General features: G+C 58.7%; 1 protein-coding gene across 4 annotated transcripts in view; it reads right to left on the bottom strand.

The window, feature by feature from the left end:
* Window positions 1–3,011, bottom strand: part of LOC133755761 (RLA class I histocompatibility antigen, alpha chain 11/11-like) — a 160,587-nt gene extending 157,576 nt beyond the window's left edge. Inside the window, exons 1-7 of one of the 4 annotated variants that reach the window (XR_009865481.1) lie at window positions 2,815–3,008; window positions 2,291–2,560; window positions 1,815–2,090; window positions 975–1,250; window positions 745–858; window positions 363–395; window positions 136–182 (exon numbers count right to left, since the gene is read on the bottom strand). Coding sequence is in view for 2 of the 4 variants with exons in the window: in XM_062185799.1 (XP_062041783.1) it covers window positions 745–858; window positions 975–1,250; window positions 1,815–2,090; window positions 2,291–2,560; window positions 2,815–2,884 (1,006 nt within the window). In the remaining 2 variants the exon portion in view is untranslated. Of the gene's footprint in view, window positions 1–135; window positions 183–362; window positions 396–744; window positions 859–974; window positions 1,251–1,814; window positions 2,091–2,290; window positions 2,561–2,814 lie in introns of all 4 variants that reach the window. The other 3 variants (XR_009865482.1, XM_062185799.1, XM_062185801.1) reach the window with 3 other exon arrangements.
* Between the last annotated feature and the right edge of the window lie 13,393 nt (window positions 3,012–16,404).

The raw sequence follows: 16,404 nt of genomic DNA, 5'->3' as shown, positions 1-16,404 counted from the left end.
CAGATAACAAGTTCAGATGAGCAGTGCACATGGGGACATGAGCAGCCACCGCCAACACGGCCCCATTCAAGGAATCCCCAGACCCACAGCGTCCCCTCTGCCCCACCCCCTCCCAATCAGGCCTGCAGGTCTCACCTTTCATGACATGTGAGAATCATCAGAACCCTGGTCCCTGTGGCCACCTGGGGTGAACAAATCAGGGCTTGGTGAGGCTCACAGGGGACGTGGCTGAGGGAGGGACATGGGGTGGGCAGGGGACGTGGTTGAGGAAGGGATGTGGGGTGGGCGGGCAGCGCCTCCATGGGCTTCTCACTGTGGCAAGCGTCTCGGTGACCCCTCCCTCCACACACCCCAGGACTTACCTGCAGCCGGAGCCTATCTCCCTCCTTTCCTATCTGTAAGAAGAAAACACCTTGTGAGAGGCCAGGGAGGAGGCAGGGCCTGAGCACCCACCTAGAGGAAGCCCAGAGCACTGGCTCATCCTACAGAAGCTTCCAGAACTGTGGCTGTGGGACAGGAGACCCCGCCCCTGGAGCCCTGTCCTCAGCTGGGGCCGCCCCCCTGCTCTGTGGCTGCTGGCACTCAGCTCCATCACCAGCACCAGCCCAGGAAACATTCATCCTGATCTTCCCTGTGCTTTACAGAGAGCCCGCGTTAGCACGCAGGGCCCGGCCTCCCCCCATGAACAGGGCTGGAGGTCCCCCAGGGGACAGGAGAATCAGACTCCGCCCTCCCCTCCCCTACCTGAGCTGTGCCTCCTCCTCCTCACAACAGCGACCACAGCTCCCAGGATCAGAAGAACTCCAAGAACTCCAGCAACAATTCCCACTGTGAGCGCGGTGGGCTGAGCAGGAGGCTCTGGGAGAGAAGGGGGGGTGAGGGGCTCTGACCCAGGGCTCAGCCCTGACCCTGCTGAAGGCCCCAGCAGGGCTCTGCCCTCCCCACAGAGGCCCCGCCCCTCCTGCCCTCCTCACCCCATCTCAGGGTGAGGGGCTCGGGCAGCCCCTCGTGCTGCACACGGCACGTGTATCTCTGCTCCTCTCCAGAAGGCACCACCACAGCCTCCCACTTCTGGAAGGTTCCGTCGCCCCCAGGCCTGGTCATCCCAAACTCGGTGTCCTGGGTCTGGTCCTCCCCATCTCGCTGCCAGGTCAGTGAGATCTCCTCGGGGTAGAAGCCCAGGGCCCAGCACCTCAGGGTGGCCTTGCGGTCAGAGGCGGGGTGATGGGTCACGTGGGCTTTGGGCGGGTCTGAGGGAAAGATTTGGAAAGTTCAGGCACTTTGTGAGCTTCATGGGACACAGGAGCAGCACTCAGGGGACCATCCTGAGAATGGATGGAGCGACAGAGGTGGGGGAGGGGTGCAGAACCCAGACCCTGCCTGCACACAGGCATCGGGATGACTGATTCTTTGGAAAGTTCTAGAATCAGAGAGACAGCCCAGGGTAGGAGTGTCCAGGTGTCTTATGGTGAGGAAAAGGATTTCAGCCTTGACCTGAGAGGAGGCAGAGACTCGGAACACCTGGGGTCAAACCTCCCCACGCAGCAGCCTGAGGCCAAGAACAGGCCTGGGAGAGGTCCCCTGATCACAGAACCCTGCCGGAGTCCAGGGCACCGCTGAGGGGACTTCTGGAATGTTCTGTCCCTCCTCCCTCAGACAGCCCGGTTCCCTCTACTGCCCTGAGAGAAGGTCGGCCCCTTATCAAGGAGGACGCTTCTGCCCGGAAGGTGGGAAGTCAAGGTCTCATTTCCTCCCCTCCTACCCACGCTTGCCCCAGGGGAGGATGGCGAGAGGCCCCTCCCAGCCCCACGCACCTGCGCGCTGCAGAGTCTCCTTCCCCGTCTCCAGGTGTCTGCGCAGGCACTCCACGCACTCCCCCTCCAGGTAGGCCCTGTGGAGCTCAGTCGCACCCGCCGCCTCCAGTTTGCGCTGGGAGATCTGCGCCGCCGTGTCCGCCGCGGTCCAGGAGCGCAGGTCCTCGTTCAGGGCGAGGTAGTCGGCGCCGTCGTAGGCGAACTGACTGTACCCGCGGAGGAGGCGCCCGTCCGCCCCGACCTCGCAGCCATACCTCAGCTGGATGGTGTGAGACCCTGGCCCCGCCCCGCGGTCAGCCCGGGCCACGGAGCTCCACCCCCGCCCTCACCCACCCGCGGGGATTTCGGCCAAAACCGAAACCGAAACCCGTGAGGGTCCCGCGGGCTCCTCCCGTGCCCGGGGTCTCCGCGGGGCGCGCAGTCTGGGCCCCACGCGGGGAGGGGTCGCGAGCTGCGATCGGGCCCGGGTCACTCACCGGCCGCGCTCTGGTTGTAGTAGCCGCGCAGGGTGTTCAGGCCCACGCGGTAGGTCTGCGTGGTGTCCTTTAACTTCTGAGTCTCCCGGTCCCAGTACCCCGGCTCCACCTGCCGCATCCACGGCGCCCGCGGCTCCATCCTCGGGTTCTCGGCGTCGCTGTCGAAGCGCACGAACTGCGTGTCGTCCACGTAGCCCACGGCGACGAAGCGCGGCTCCCCCAGGCCGGGCCGGGACACGGACGTGTAGAAATAAGTCAGGGAGTGCGAGCCTGGGGGCGAGAGCGGCTGAGAACTGCCCGACCCCTCCCGCAGCCGGACGCCCGGGTCTGAGGTGGGTGGGACCGGGCGGGGAGTAGGGGAGCCGGGTCGTGAGAAGGAAAGGGGAGGTGGCGAGGGAGGTGGCGGGGCCGGCGAGGCCGAGGTGGGCTGAGGAGACGCCGCTCCCCGGGGTCCTGTGTCCCCGCCGCGCGCTCCCCACGCTCCTGCCCCACAGACGCCGTCTCCCTCCCGACCCCGCACTCACCCGCCCGGGTCTCGGTCAGGGCCAGGGACGCCGCGAGCAGCAGGAGGAGGGTCCGAGGCGCCATGGACATCCTTGTCGGCGTCTGAGGAGAATCTGAGTCCTGGCGCTAGCCGGGATCCGGCGGCGCTGATGGCTCCTATGGAAGCAGGGTGCCCAATGGGAGTGAAACCTGGGCCCGCGTCACTAGTGTCCAGGCTAAAGGAATGGACACAGGTGGTGAAGTGCCAGTGAAACTCAGGGACCTGGGGACTCCCCGCCGCTGGGCTTCCCCGCCCAGACTCCGCCCTCGGACCGAGACCCTGAGCGCCACGCCGGGACCTGGACTCTGCCCCGACCCCTGCCCTCCGGAGCTGCGCTGCGTCATGTCGGCTCCCCGAGGCCAGGCAGCTGCTGTCTAAGGAAACCCAGAGAGCCCCAGGCCGGCCCAGCCCCTCCCTTCCCTTCCCGGATCCCTGTCCCTGAGCTGTGCCTGCCCTTATCTGTCCCCTGACTCTTCTAGAGGAAAACTCACCTCCAGGGACCTTGGTGGGGGGAGTGAGGGGCCTGGGGAGGGCGGGAGGAGCGGCAGTGGTGTGGTCCTCAGCCCCGGGGGAAGGGGCCACAGTGTGTGAAAGCCCCAGAGAGAGGTCCCACGGAGCCGGGTCCTGTGGGCTATCAGCCACAGTCTGCAGCACACACTTCCCCACCTGAGTGATCAGGACCCCGGTCTGTGACAGCGCACCGTGGCCCCGCCACACCTAAAAGTGTCCAACAGTGACGCCCCCAGATCCCCAGGTCTGCTTTCCCAGAAAACTAGGCTGTGCCTGGTGAGGGAACCTTAGCCCCCAGCCCTGAGCCTGTCTGTGGGAGTGCGGCACAGCTCAGCTCCGGGTCCCTCCCCATCCACCAGATGTGGTCCAGGACCCCTGGGATGCCTGACCCTGGGCAGTCCTGAGCCCCGCCCTGCACACACCTGTGATGAAGTTTAGCTGATAAATCAAGAACAGGAAGAGGTGAACCACAGCACTGATAGCGTGGAGCTGTTTCAACCATGAGCTGTGAGAAGTCCCGTGTGACTGTGGTCTCTGAGAGGGTCTTGGGTGCTGTGTCCCCTCCTCTGTGACAATGTGAGTAGCCCGGAGCCTGTGTGATGCCATGGAGGGAGGTGGGTGACAGATGCTCTGATGCAGTGCTAGGCTGTCAGGTAAGGGGGCTCACACAGACCTAGAGAAAAAGAGAGAGAGAGAGATCTCCCATGCACAGGTTCACTCCCCGCATGCCTGCAACAGCCCAGGCTGGTTCAGATGGAAGTCAGGAGCCCAGAACTCAATCAAAGTCCTCCATGTGGGCAGCACAGACCCAAGCACTTGAGCAACCACCCCTGCCCCCCAGGTGCTCCTCAGCAGGGAATGAGACTGGAAGTGGCGCCTGCACTCAACCTCAAGGTCTCAGGCATCGCATGCAACAGCTTCACTGCCACCCCAGTGCCCACTCCTCTGTATTGTATTAAATGTTATTTATGGGAGAGAGAGAGAGAGAGACTCTCATCTGGTTGGGCTGAAGAGCAGCAGATGAAATCCAGCCCAGGACTGCGGTGATGGGGGCAGGAGCCCAGTCCCTTGAGCCTGTGTCACTGCTCCCAGGGTCTGCGTGGGCAGGAGGCTGGAGTCAGGAGCAGCAGCCACTCAGCCTGGGCATCTGCTGTGGGGTGCGGGCGTCTCTGCTGTGAGGCTAAATGCCCACCTGTTGTCTATTGTATGAATTGTTTCATGCAAGCCTTGCACAGATTTTATTGTGGCACTGGTGTTAGTTTTTAACCTGATTCACATACTGAGGCGATTAGATATTTGGCAGCCCCACAGATGCATTAAATTCTAAGTGTTTCCAGCTATTTTTTTTCTAAGCCAGCTTTGTGTCAATGCAGGTTAAGCCTCCTCCTGCGACACTGGCCTCCCATATGGGCACTGGTTTGAGTCCCTGCTGCTCCACTGCCCACTCAGCTCTGTGCTAATGCCCCTGGGAAAGCAGCAGAGGATGGCCCAGCGCTTGGGCCCCGGCAACTATGGGAGACCTGGAAAAAGCTCCTGGCTCCTTAGCTTAGGTTAGCCCAGCCCCAGCCTTTGCAACCATTCGGGGAGTGAACCAGTGGATGGAATAGTGATGCCCTGTCTCCATCCCCCCAATCCTGTCTGGCTGTAACTCTGACTTTCAAAATAAATTTAAAAAAAATTTTTTTAAATACTACGTGCTAGGAATACCTGCAAGGCTCTACAGATAACATCTATTCAAGTCTATAAAGGAACTCACTTGGAGCTGAGCACACTGCTGATTCAGAATCAGAATCCTGACCTCTGCCTCTTCCTCATCTCCTTCTCAGCCCTTCCCCCTCACCTCCTTCTCTCCTTGCCCCCCCCCCCAGTCCCCATGAGAGCACTAGCACCGCCCTCTCCCCCACCCAGGGGCCATTCTTCCCAGGGCAGCAGCCCCTGGCTATTGGGAGTCAGCTGTTCACTCCTGCCTGTGAGGCACTCCCGAGGGAGCTTGTGGTGGCCAGTGAGTTCAGCCCCGACCTTGTACCCCAGGGCTGCTGAGTCCAGGCTGTTCTGGTCTTCCTGCTCACGTACCTGGGAAAGTAGTGGAAGGTGGCCCAAGAGAAATCCACCCACTGGTTCCCCTCCCGGATGGCTGCTGTGTCCTGGCTGGAGGGAGCTGGATGACAGCAGAGCAGTCGGGGTCACACAGGAGCTCTGATAGGGACGCCTGGACACAGGTGGAGTGTAACTGACTATGCACAGTGCCCGCGCCAGCCCTGCCTTTCAAATAAATAAATAAATAAATCTTTAAATGTCCCACTCCAATGGCCCCATCAACTTTAAAAAACCTCTAGAAGGTAAGGACCATGAGCACACAGGACTCAGGGCTGTTTTGGGCAAAGCTGTAACCCCAGCATCTACAGTCACACCTGCTGACAAGAGGTGCTGAACTGGGTTTTTGAAAGAGTGACACCTGATTGTTTACAATGTAAACGCTTCATGTAACAATCCTAACAGGACAAGTCCAAAAGCCATCAGGAAGGTTTTGTCCATGCAGTGAGTGCTCACCCCAGTTCCCGAAATCTCGCTGGAGGAGAGGATGCTTAGGCTGGGGCACCTGGTGCACCCCTGAGCCTGGGTGTCACCAGCTTCCTGTCACTGCATAACAGGTCCCCACACACTTCCTACCTGGGAGAGGGTGACTGAGGGCAAGTGTGTGGACTCCCTGAGGGCTGGGACAGGAAGTTGGGGGAGGGGCTGGCACTGTGTCTTGGGGGTATAATTGCAGCATGCAGTGCCAGCATTCCACATGGGGGCTGATTCAAGACCCCGCTGCTGCACTTCCGATTCAGCTCCTTATCCCTTATTGTGGCCTGGGAACGCAGCAGAGGACGGCCCAGTTCCTTGGGCCCCTACACTCTCATGGGAGACCTGGAGGAACTTCCTGGCTCCCGGCTTGGGTTCAGCATAGCTACAGCAGTTGGGACCAACTGGGGAGTGAATCAGGTGATGGAGGGCCTCTCTCTCCCTCTCCCTTTCTCTCTCTCTCTCTCTCTTCTCCTTCTTTCTCTCCTTCTCTCTGGGTAACTCTGACTTTCAAATAAATAAATAAATATTTTTTTAAAAAAAGGAAGTCAGAAGAGACCAGTGGGCGTGGCGGGGTGTTGGTCTCAGCTCCGTTGGCCGCACGGGGGCAGCACAGAGCAGGCAGAGGGAACTCCCCAGCTGAGGAGCTGTGTCCAGCAAGTGGGCAAAGCAGGTGAGAGGGGAGGGAGGCGCTGAAACGACTCACCAGGGCGTTCAGAGTGGGGGAGGGGCTGGGCGGACATTTGGTCTCATCCTTAGGGCCCGGATCCCAGATAGAATTTCCTCTGTGTACCAGCCAGCTGTGGCCCCAATTCCAGTTACTGCTCCTGCAGACTCTGGGAGGCAGCAGGTGATGGCCTGAGGGGCTGAGTCCCTGCCTTCCCGTGGGGACCTGGGCTCAGTTCCTGGCTCCTGGCTTCACCCCAGCCCAGTCCCAGCCATTACAGGCATTCGGGGAGTGAATCAGCAGTGGACAGCAGGCTATCTCTCTGCATGGTGAAGACACAGATGAGTAAACACACTTTAAGTGACTGTGGGAGGAGAGGTTGTCACCTGAGGAGGGCGATGAGCAGCCGTGGGATCCATGGCCCGGGATCGCCTGGGCTCAGGGACTGTGGGCTTGATGCAGTGTGGGGAGGGCTCCACACCCGGGATTCAGGGCCTGCACAGGGCGGGGTTTGTGCTGCTCCCCCCCCCCACATGACACAGGGACAGCGGCCGTGGTCTCAGAGCTCAGGCCGCCCTGCGGGGACAAGCAGGGAGGGCAGGGTCAGGGGCCAGGAGCAGGACACTGAGACTGGGACAGGGCCGGGTCTAGGCAGTGAGCAGGCTGAGATGACCCCAAGGTCAGCGCTCCTCACGGGAGGCTCTGGGAGCATCCACTTCCCGCTCACCCGAGTCGCCCTCGGATTCAGGTCCCTGCACGCAGAGGGCTGAGGCCTGGGTGTCCATGGGGACTGCGCTCAAGGAGCCCCTCCCAGGTCCCCGGGGCCCCCACAGCCCATCACTCCTCCCCTGGAGCCCCCTCCCCTCCACCTCCTCCTCAGCAGGGTCTGTCTGCCGCCCCCAGGGAAGGCGTCGGCATCCATGGCATTCACGGTGCCTGTGCCATGACAGGGCCACCCACATAGCCCAGCACAGGGTCCCCATTTCCCTGTCCAGACCCCATCACACCCCAGTGTCTCTGCGGCCATGTCCTGCAGCCTGGTCCAGTCCCCGGCATTTGGGCTGGGACATCCTGGGGACCGTTGTTCAGCCACATGGGTTTCTTGGAGATCCCAAGGGTCAAGGGGACAGCACTGCTGCAGAGGGCGGGAGGGGGGACCAGGAGCTGAGAGGAGAGAGGAGGAGGGGCCTGGGCCCACGGGGAGGAGCTGCAGGGAGGGGCGCGGCTCCACCCTGAAGACAGACTAGGGGGTGCCAGGGAGGAGGGTCTGCAAGGTCTGAGGACCACACGGGGCGCTGCCACTGTGTCCCCCCTCCAGCCTGGGGTGCAGGTCCCTGGGACCCCACGTGAGAGGCCTTGGCGGGGCCATGCCCCAGGGATTGCAGGTGTGTGTGAGAGCTGCGAGGGAAGTGGCTCTCCTGCCTGCATGGTTGAGGGTTTGCTGCTCTGGGCCTGAGCATCGCTGGGAGCAGTGGGAAGACTTCAGAACTGGGGCAGGGGCCAGGAGAGGAGGCAGCAAAGGGTGAGCAGAGCCCCTGGGGGAGCGGGCGGGACGTGTGGGGACCTGGTATGACTGACACACGCAGGGACGGGCACAGGAGGGCTCAGGCAGGGGTGAAGCTGTGAGATGACGGGGGAGGAGCAGGTCCCTGTGTCCTGGGTGCTGGTGAAGGAGGTGAACAGGTCTGCGTGCTTGGTCCCAGTGCCTGCCCCCTGATGATAGGGTGGAGCCTGGGCTGGGCGGGGCCTCAGAGGATGTGCAGGATTCCTGCTGACCCCTGAGGGAGGGGCTGGCGCTCATCACAGGTCTCAGGTCTGCCTTGGCACCTGGGGCTGGGGTGGGTCCCCTGGGCACCGAGTGTGGTCTACACAGGGGCCTCCTCTGCCTGCTGTGGGAGACAGGCCCAGGAGAGCTGAGCTCTTAGTCCTGACAGCCCCAAGGCACACCTGCACTCACTAGAATGTTATGTGGGCCTTTGATGCTACTCTAGGAGCTGGTGTTGTGGTGTAATGGGTTAAGCCTCCACCGGAAGTGCTGAGGCCAGAGCTGCGCCAATCTAGACCAGGAGCCAGGATTTCCTCCGGGTCTCCGAACATGGGTGCAGAGGCACAAGGACTTTGGGCATTTTCTACTGCTTTCCCAGGCCACAGCAGAGAGCTGGACTGGAAGTGGAGTAGCCAGGACTAGAACCGGCGCCCATGGGATTCTGGTGCTGCAGGCAGAGGATTAACCTACTGTGCTATGGCGCTGGCCTCCAGGGATCTCTTTCATAATTGCACTGACTCAGTGCTAATTGTGGTATGTACAAGGGAGTTCAAAAAGCTCGTGCAAATTCATTATTCTCCTTAACCTCCATTGGCACAAATGCTCTGAATCCCCCATATAAGTGCAAATGTCTTTAGTGTATAGTTTTATCCAGTAACTTTCTTTCAAGTTTTTGTTAATGCAAAGAGCTTGTGGTTCACATTTCTCTTGGCTGGGTATCTGGTGTAATTAGGAGTGGCGATGGAGACTGCCAGTATGCAGGGGTCCTCGCTCTGCACCCCTGCCCCCTCCCCTGCTGTCCCTGCTCTGTGTCCTCTGGGGACTGCTCTACTGCCCAGGACAACTTATTTCCTGGATCCCAGGTGGTTCTGGCTAAAAGGGGCATCGTGTTGGGAGAGAGGGACGGAGGAGCATTGCTTTGTGGTCTCTTCCTCTCGTACCTCTTTATGATGTTGTTCTAGGGAGAGGAAGACACCATTGGCCTGAATTCCTTGCTCCGGGTCCTCCCACCGCCTCTCAGATTGAATGCCCTGTGTCCGGCACTCAGAGCCATCACCAATGCCTCAGTCCCCCTATGCCTGGAGCAGCGCTTCTCAAACCTGCCCACACTTCCCATAGCTCGGGAGATCTGAAACAGCCCCAGGAGCAGACCACACCTTAACCAATTACATCTGATTCTCAGAAGTGAGAGCAGGGGCCAGCACTGTGGCATAGAAGGTTAAGACTCTGCCTGCAGTGCCGGCATCCCATATGGGCACCAGTTCAAGTCCCGGCTGCTCCACTTCCCATCCAGTTCCCTGCTAATGCACCTGGGGAAGCAGCAAAAGACAGCTTGTGCCCATGTACCCACAAGGGAGACCCAGATGAAGCTCCTCCCTTGGCCTCACCCAGCCTGGCCATTGCGGTCATATGGGGAGTAACCAGCAGATGAAAGATCTCTCTGTATCTCTCTACCTCCTTCTGTATCTCTGCCGTTCAAATGAATACATACATCTTTTAAAACGTGGGAATCAGGTACCAACATAGTTTGTAATCATCCCAGTACCCGTGATTCCAATAACCAGCAAGGTGGGAGCAGGGGCCCAGAGCAGTGGTTCTGGTATCTGGTGAACATCAAAGTCAGGTGGAATTGTAACACAGCTACCGAGGCCCCGATACTATCTCAGCTCAAAGGCCTGGGTCCTGTGGTTTTGTTGGTTTGTTTTTGTTGTTGTTTTTTGTTTTTTGTACTTCTCCAGGTGGTTACTATCTGCACAGGTTGTGAAAACCCCCAACCAGTATCACCATCACAGGCATACTTTATTCATTTATTTGAAAGGCTGAGGGAGACAGAGAGATACAGAGTCAAGGACAGAGATCTCCCATCCACTGGTTTATGCCCCACAGGCCCACAGGAGCGGGGGCTGAGCCAAGCCAGCACCAGGAGCCAGAATTCATTGGGGTCTCCCCCATGGGTGGCAAGTGTACAAGCAATGAAGCCGTTACCTCCTGCCTCCCAGGGTGCACACGGTCAGGAGCTGGAGTTGGGAGTGAGGGAGCCGGAAGGAACCCAGACATTGATGCAGGACGTGGATGCCCTGAGCAGTGTCTGAGCCTCAGACGGAAACCCCCGCCCCTCATGGGCATCCACCAGAGGAAGGCGGCTGAGAGCAGCTCAGAGCGGTGGGAGCCTTGGCTGCACCCAGGTGTGCACCTGCTGAGCCACCTGCTGAGAGGACGCTCCCTCCCCAAGGCACCCAGGTCACCTGACACCTACAGGGGTACAGACTGCTGGGCCTCTGAGCAGTAACCAATCTTGAGTCCCAGGTACACGGAGCGCTGAGCCAGCTACGACACAATAGGCTGAAGGAGCAGAATCAATGCTGAAACAGAATCCTGGTACTCAGGGAGCAACGGTGCAGAGCCCATGGCTGTGGCCATTGGCTGGGCTGCAGGCTGCAGGCAGGGCCCTGGAGGAAGAGGCCACAGGCTGAGTGCTGGCAAAGAGAGCCACCTTCACGCAGCCCACGAGACCCGGCAGTCAGGGGAGACTGCGTGACGCAGGAAGGGAAGCCAGGACAGTGCCCTGGAAGGTAGAGGAACTCACCCAGCGTGAGGGAGGCAGACCCACGCGGGGGCAGGACTGAGTCCCACCACGGGCCACCGAGACCTCCCTGAGCCTGTCACCCCCCAGGACCCAGCCCCTGATGCCATGATGTTGGGCGTTAGAGCTTCAAGTTGCGAATCTTGCACGGAGCCCCTAACAGGGTCCGAGGTGAAGGTGTGGGAGGTGCTGTCCCTGGTGGGTGCTCGTCCTGGCTGCAGACGGCACCTGCTCACCGCGTCCTCCAGTGCCCTCTCCTCTGTGTGTGCTGACACACATGTCGCACCCTGTGACCTCAGCTAACCTGAGTTATCTCCTTAAAGATCCCACCACTAAATGTAGCCCTTGGGGGTTGGGCATACAAAGTGAGAGTTTGGGGAGACACAACTCAGCCTTAGGAGGGTCTTCTGGCCCCATGCAGGGGTCTGGCACTCCCAAGGTAGCCGCATTTCCTGAACCCTTCAATGAGAACCCTGGCTCTGATATCTATGGGCCTGGGCTAGGACCTGCCCTGGTGGGGGTTGTGGGCTTGTGCAGTGTGAGGCCACGGGGGTCACTCCCATGGATGGAGGACTCCCAGTGCCCTGGTCATTCACTTGGTACAGAAGTCAGACATGGGGTCCTGGCTGCCGTCACAGTTCAGGGCTTGGACACGGCACGGGGCGGAGGCTGAGGGTCCTGTCTGGGGCTCTGGGTGCTGGGCTCACTGGGGCAGGAGACAGGATCTCAGGGTCCATGGACTCCCAGCTGCTGAGGGTCCAGGGCCACGCCCGGGGAACTGGGAAAAGGGCACTCAGCTGCCTGTGTCAAACAGCTGCCCACAGCGGTGTCAGCCTGCGGCCCTGTAGTGTCTCTGGGCCTGGTCCCGAGGCTGCAGTTGTCCCCGGGAGGAGGGCACACTGAGGACTGGACAGCAGCTGCTGCGTCCTGGGCTCATGCAGTGGCACAGACACTGCCCTTGGCTCCCTGTGGCCCATGACCCAGACCCCCCTCCCCAAACCAATCCCACAGCAGCCTCCCGGGCAGCGCTTCCCGTGTCCTGCTCCCCTCCCTGCGCCTTGCTTTTCCCTCCTGGTAAGTTTACTCACCTCATGGCCCAGTGTCACACCAGATCTGAGAACCAGCAGTTATGGTCTGGAGACCTTGCCTGTCTGAGCCACACTCAATGGACAACACCTGTTACAGCAGAGCCCTCTCTTGACACAGCACACTGGCGCCCCCTTGTGTGCGGAGCCCTGTCCTGCGGCAGAAACCCAGGCAGACCCCGTGGAGGTCCTGTCTGCGCAGCCGCGGAGGGGGCTGGGCTTCTGAGCTCAGCCCTGGGCTCAGCCAGGAGGAGGCTGCGCGGTGAGTCCAGCAGGGATGGTGAGTCCCGCAGGGACCGGGGAGCGGGTCCACCGTGTTACGACAGCTCTGCTCACAAGAGTTCCCAAGATTTGGACTAAACCAAGCTGTCATGATCAGATGAGTAAATAAAGAAATGTGGTGTATATTCACAATGGAATAGTGCTAAGCTCTCAAAAAGAATGAAAAAAGGGTTGGAACTGGAAGACATCGAGTTGGGGGAAATCAGCCAGAAACAGAAAGACAAAAACCACAAGTTCTCCTTTATAGGCGGGAGCTAAAACTTCAACAAACAAACAAAACCTCCATCTGAACACAGAATGTTGATCACTAAATGCTGGGAGAGTAGAAGGAATTAAAGGAGTTGTGACAAAGACAAAGTGAGAGAGACCACAGGGGGCGGGGCTCAGGTGAGCAACTCCCCCCCAATCCCCCGCTATGGGTACTGAGGCGTGGATGGGGGCAAAGGAGTCTGGGGGCACTGGGCTGGAAGCAGCTGCCCGGCGCTGCACCTGATAGCTATCACAGAGAACAGGACGCCAGTCCTCCAACTGCAAGGCACGGAATTCTGCCCACAGCTCGGGAGGAGTTTGGAGGAGGACTCCACCCCCGAGAAGGCCCCACAGCTCTGTGGACCCTGCACCCAGAGCCCATGCACAGCAGCCTGGAATCTGACCCAGGACCTGCGAACAAACAAGAAGCCTTGACCCAAGCTGCACAGTGTGTGGTGACCTGTTATGCAGTGGCAGGAAGCTGGTGACACCCAGGCTCAGGGGTGCACCAGGTACCCCAGCCTAAGCATCCTCTCCAGCAGAGTTCAGGAACTGGCGTGAACACTCACTGCATGAACAAAACCTTCCAGATGGCTTTTGGACTTGTCCTTTTAGGATTGTTACACGAAGCATTTACATTGTAAACAATCAGGTGTCACTCTTTCAAAAACCCAGTTCAGCACCTCTTGTCAGCAGGTGTGACTCCAGATGCTGGGGTTACAGCTTTGCCCAAAACAGCCCTGAGCCCCTGTGTGCTAATGGCCCTTACATTCTAGAGGTTCTTAAAGTGAGATGGACCCATCAGAGTGGGACATTTAACGATTTATTTATTTATTTGAAAGGCAGGGCTGGGGCGGGCACTGTGTGGAGCCAGTTATGCTGCACCTGCGTCCAGGCGTTCCTGTCAGAGCTCCTGTGTGACCCCGACTGCTCTGCTGTCATCCAGCTCCCTCCAGCCAGGACACAGCAGCCATCCGGGAGGGGAACCAGTGGGTGGATTTCTCTTGGCCACCTTCCACTACTTTCCCAGGTACGTGAGCAGGAAGACCAGAACAGCCTGGACTCAGCAGCCCTGGGGTACAAGGTCGGGGCTGAACTCACTGGCCACCACAAGCTCCCTCGGGAGTGCCTGACAGGCAGGAGTGAACAGCCGACTCCCAATAGCCAGAGGCTGCTGCCCTGGGAAGAATGGCCCCTGGGTGGGGGAGAGGGCGGTGCTAGTGCCCACATGGGGACTGTGGGGGGGGGGGGGCAAGGAGAGGAGGGGGTGAGGGGGAAGGGCTGAGAAGGAGGTGAGGAAGAGGCAGAGGTCAGGATTCTGAATCAGCGGTGTGCTCAGCTCCAAGTGAGCTGCTTTATAGACTTGAATAGACACATCACAGGGATTCCTAGAGTTTAGTTTCTTTTTAAGAGTTATATTTATTTTGAAAATTAGAGTTACAAAGAGTACTAGAGAGAGAGAGAGAGAGAGAGAGAGAGAGAGAGAATCTTCCATTAGCTGGTTCACTCCCCAAATGGTTGCAACAGCCAATGCTGGGCCAGGCCAAAGCCAGGAGCCAAATTTCTTCAGAGTTTCTTACATAGGTGCAGGGGCCCAAGCACTTGGGTCATCCTCTGCTGCTTTCCCAGGTGCATTAGCAGGGAGTTGGAAAGGAAGTGGAGCAGCTGGGACAAGAGCAGTGCCCATATGGGATGCAGGTGTCCCAGGCGGAAGCTTAACTGGCCAAGGCACAGTGCCATCTGGAAGCATTTAGTATTTGATGCATTCTGTGGGGCTGCCTAAAATCTAACTGCCTCTTAAGTGAATGAGTTTGAATAACAATATCAGTTCCCCAATAAAATCTGTGCAAGGCTTGGATGCAGACAATTCACACAAATGGGCAGCAGGTGGGCATTTAGCCTCACAGCAGAGACGCCCGCACCCCACAGCAGATGCCCAGGCTGAGTGGCTGCTGCTCCTGACTCCAGCCTCCTGCCCACGCAGACCCTGGGAGTAGTGACACAGGCTCAAGGGACTGGGCTCCTGCCCCTCACTGCAGTCCTGGGCTGGATTTCAGCTGCTCCTCTTCAGCCCAACCAGATGAGAGTCTCTCTCTCTCCCACTCTCTCTCTCCCTCTCTCTCTCTCTCCCTCTCTCTCTCCCATAAATAACATTTAATACAATACAGAGGAATGGGCACTGGGGCGGCAGTGAAGCTGTTGCATGCGATGCCTGAGACCCTGAGGTTGAGTGCAGGCGCCACTCCCAGTCCCAGTCCCTGCTGAGGAGCACCTGGGGGCAGGGGTGGTTGCTCAAGTGCTTGGGTCTGTGCCACCCACGTGGGGGACTTTGATTGAGTTCTGGGCTCCTGACTTCCATCTGAACCAGCCTGGGCTGTTCAGGCATGCGGGGAGTGAACCTGTGCATGGGAGATCTCTCTCTCTCTCTCTTTCTCTCTCTCGTAAACAAATACAATAAGTAACAGGTAATGCATGAGCACTGGTGAAGAACTTACTGTCGGCATTAAACAGTGGCAACCTCGAGGTGGTGACATGTGTAGAAGCTTCTAGTTGAACCACTGACTGTGCCTCAATGCTTCTCTGTGTATCATCCCCCTCCCACATGATTTAAACTGCACTTTCTTTGTCTACTATTTCACTTTATCTCGTTTTGAAAACATTAAATGGAGAATTCCAGAAACAAACAATTCATAAGTATTACATTGTATGCCCATTTATTTTTTTAAAATATTTATTTTGTTTGAGGACAGAGCTACAGAGAGAGGTAGAGACAGAGAGAGAGGTCTTCCATCCGCTGGTTCACTCCGCTAGATGGCCGCACTAGCTGGAGCTGCGCCGATCCGGTGCCAGGAGCCAGGAGCCTCCTCTGGGTCTCCCACAAGGGTGCAGGGGCCCAAAGGCTTGGGCCATCCTCTACTGCTTTCCCAGGCCACAGAAGAGAGCTGGATTGCAAGAAGTGCAGCCGGGACTAGAACTGGCGCCTATATGGGATACTGGCGCTTCAGGCCAGGGCCATAACCATAACCACTGTGCTACAACGTGGGACATGCCCTTTTATTTATTAACATACTTATTCCTTAAAGGCAGAGTGACAGGGAGATGGACAGAGATCTTCTGTCTTTTGGTTCACTCCTCAAAGGCCTACAAAGCCAGGCTGGGCCAGACTGGAGCCAGGAACCTGGAGCTCCCTCTGGGTCTCCCATGGGGCTCGGAGGACCCAGGACCTGAGCCATCACTGCTGCCTCCCAGGCTGCATGAGCAGGAAGCTGGGTCACAGCAGAGTAGCCAGACTCAGACCCCACCCTCTGCTGTGGAATGGGACGTCCTAGGCAGAGACTGACCTGACCTCCTCACCCCTGCTCCTGGGCCCTCCTGAGTGAGTGATGGAATCTCCTGACTGGTCCCTCCCACTTGGGGTGTCAATCATGGCTAGGTCCAGCCCATCCCCACTGCATCCCTTACACCCACCCCTACACCTCTACACCTCTCGCAGGTCACATGGCTCTGGAGGTGTCACAGATCTGTTTAAGCCCCCTTTCCTGATGGCCTAGCACTACATCAGAGAGTCTGTCACCCACCTCCCTCCATGGCATCACACAGGCACCGTGCTCCTCACATTGTCACAGATGAGGGGACACAGCACCCAAGACCCTCTCAGAGACCACAGTCACTCCGGACTTCTCACAGCTCGTGGTGGGAACAGCTCCACGCTATCAGTGCTGTGGTTCACCTCTTCCTGTTCTTGATTTATCAGCTAAACTTCATCACAGGAGCGTGCAGGGCGGGGCTCAGGACTGCCCAGGGTCAGGCATCCCTGGGGTCCTGGACCACATCTGGTGGATGGGGAGGAACCCGGAGCT

Source organism: Lepus europaeus, chromosome 3, assembly GCF_033115175.1.
Source record: "Lepus europaeus isolate LE1 chromosome 3, mLepTim1.pri, whole genome shotgun sequence".
NCBI classification, from domain to species: Eukaryota; Metazoa; Chordata; class Mammalia; order Lagomorpha; family Leporidae; genus Lepus; species Lepus europaeus.
This window is presented reverse-complemented; position numbering and strand designations above follow the sequence as displayed.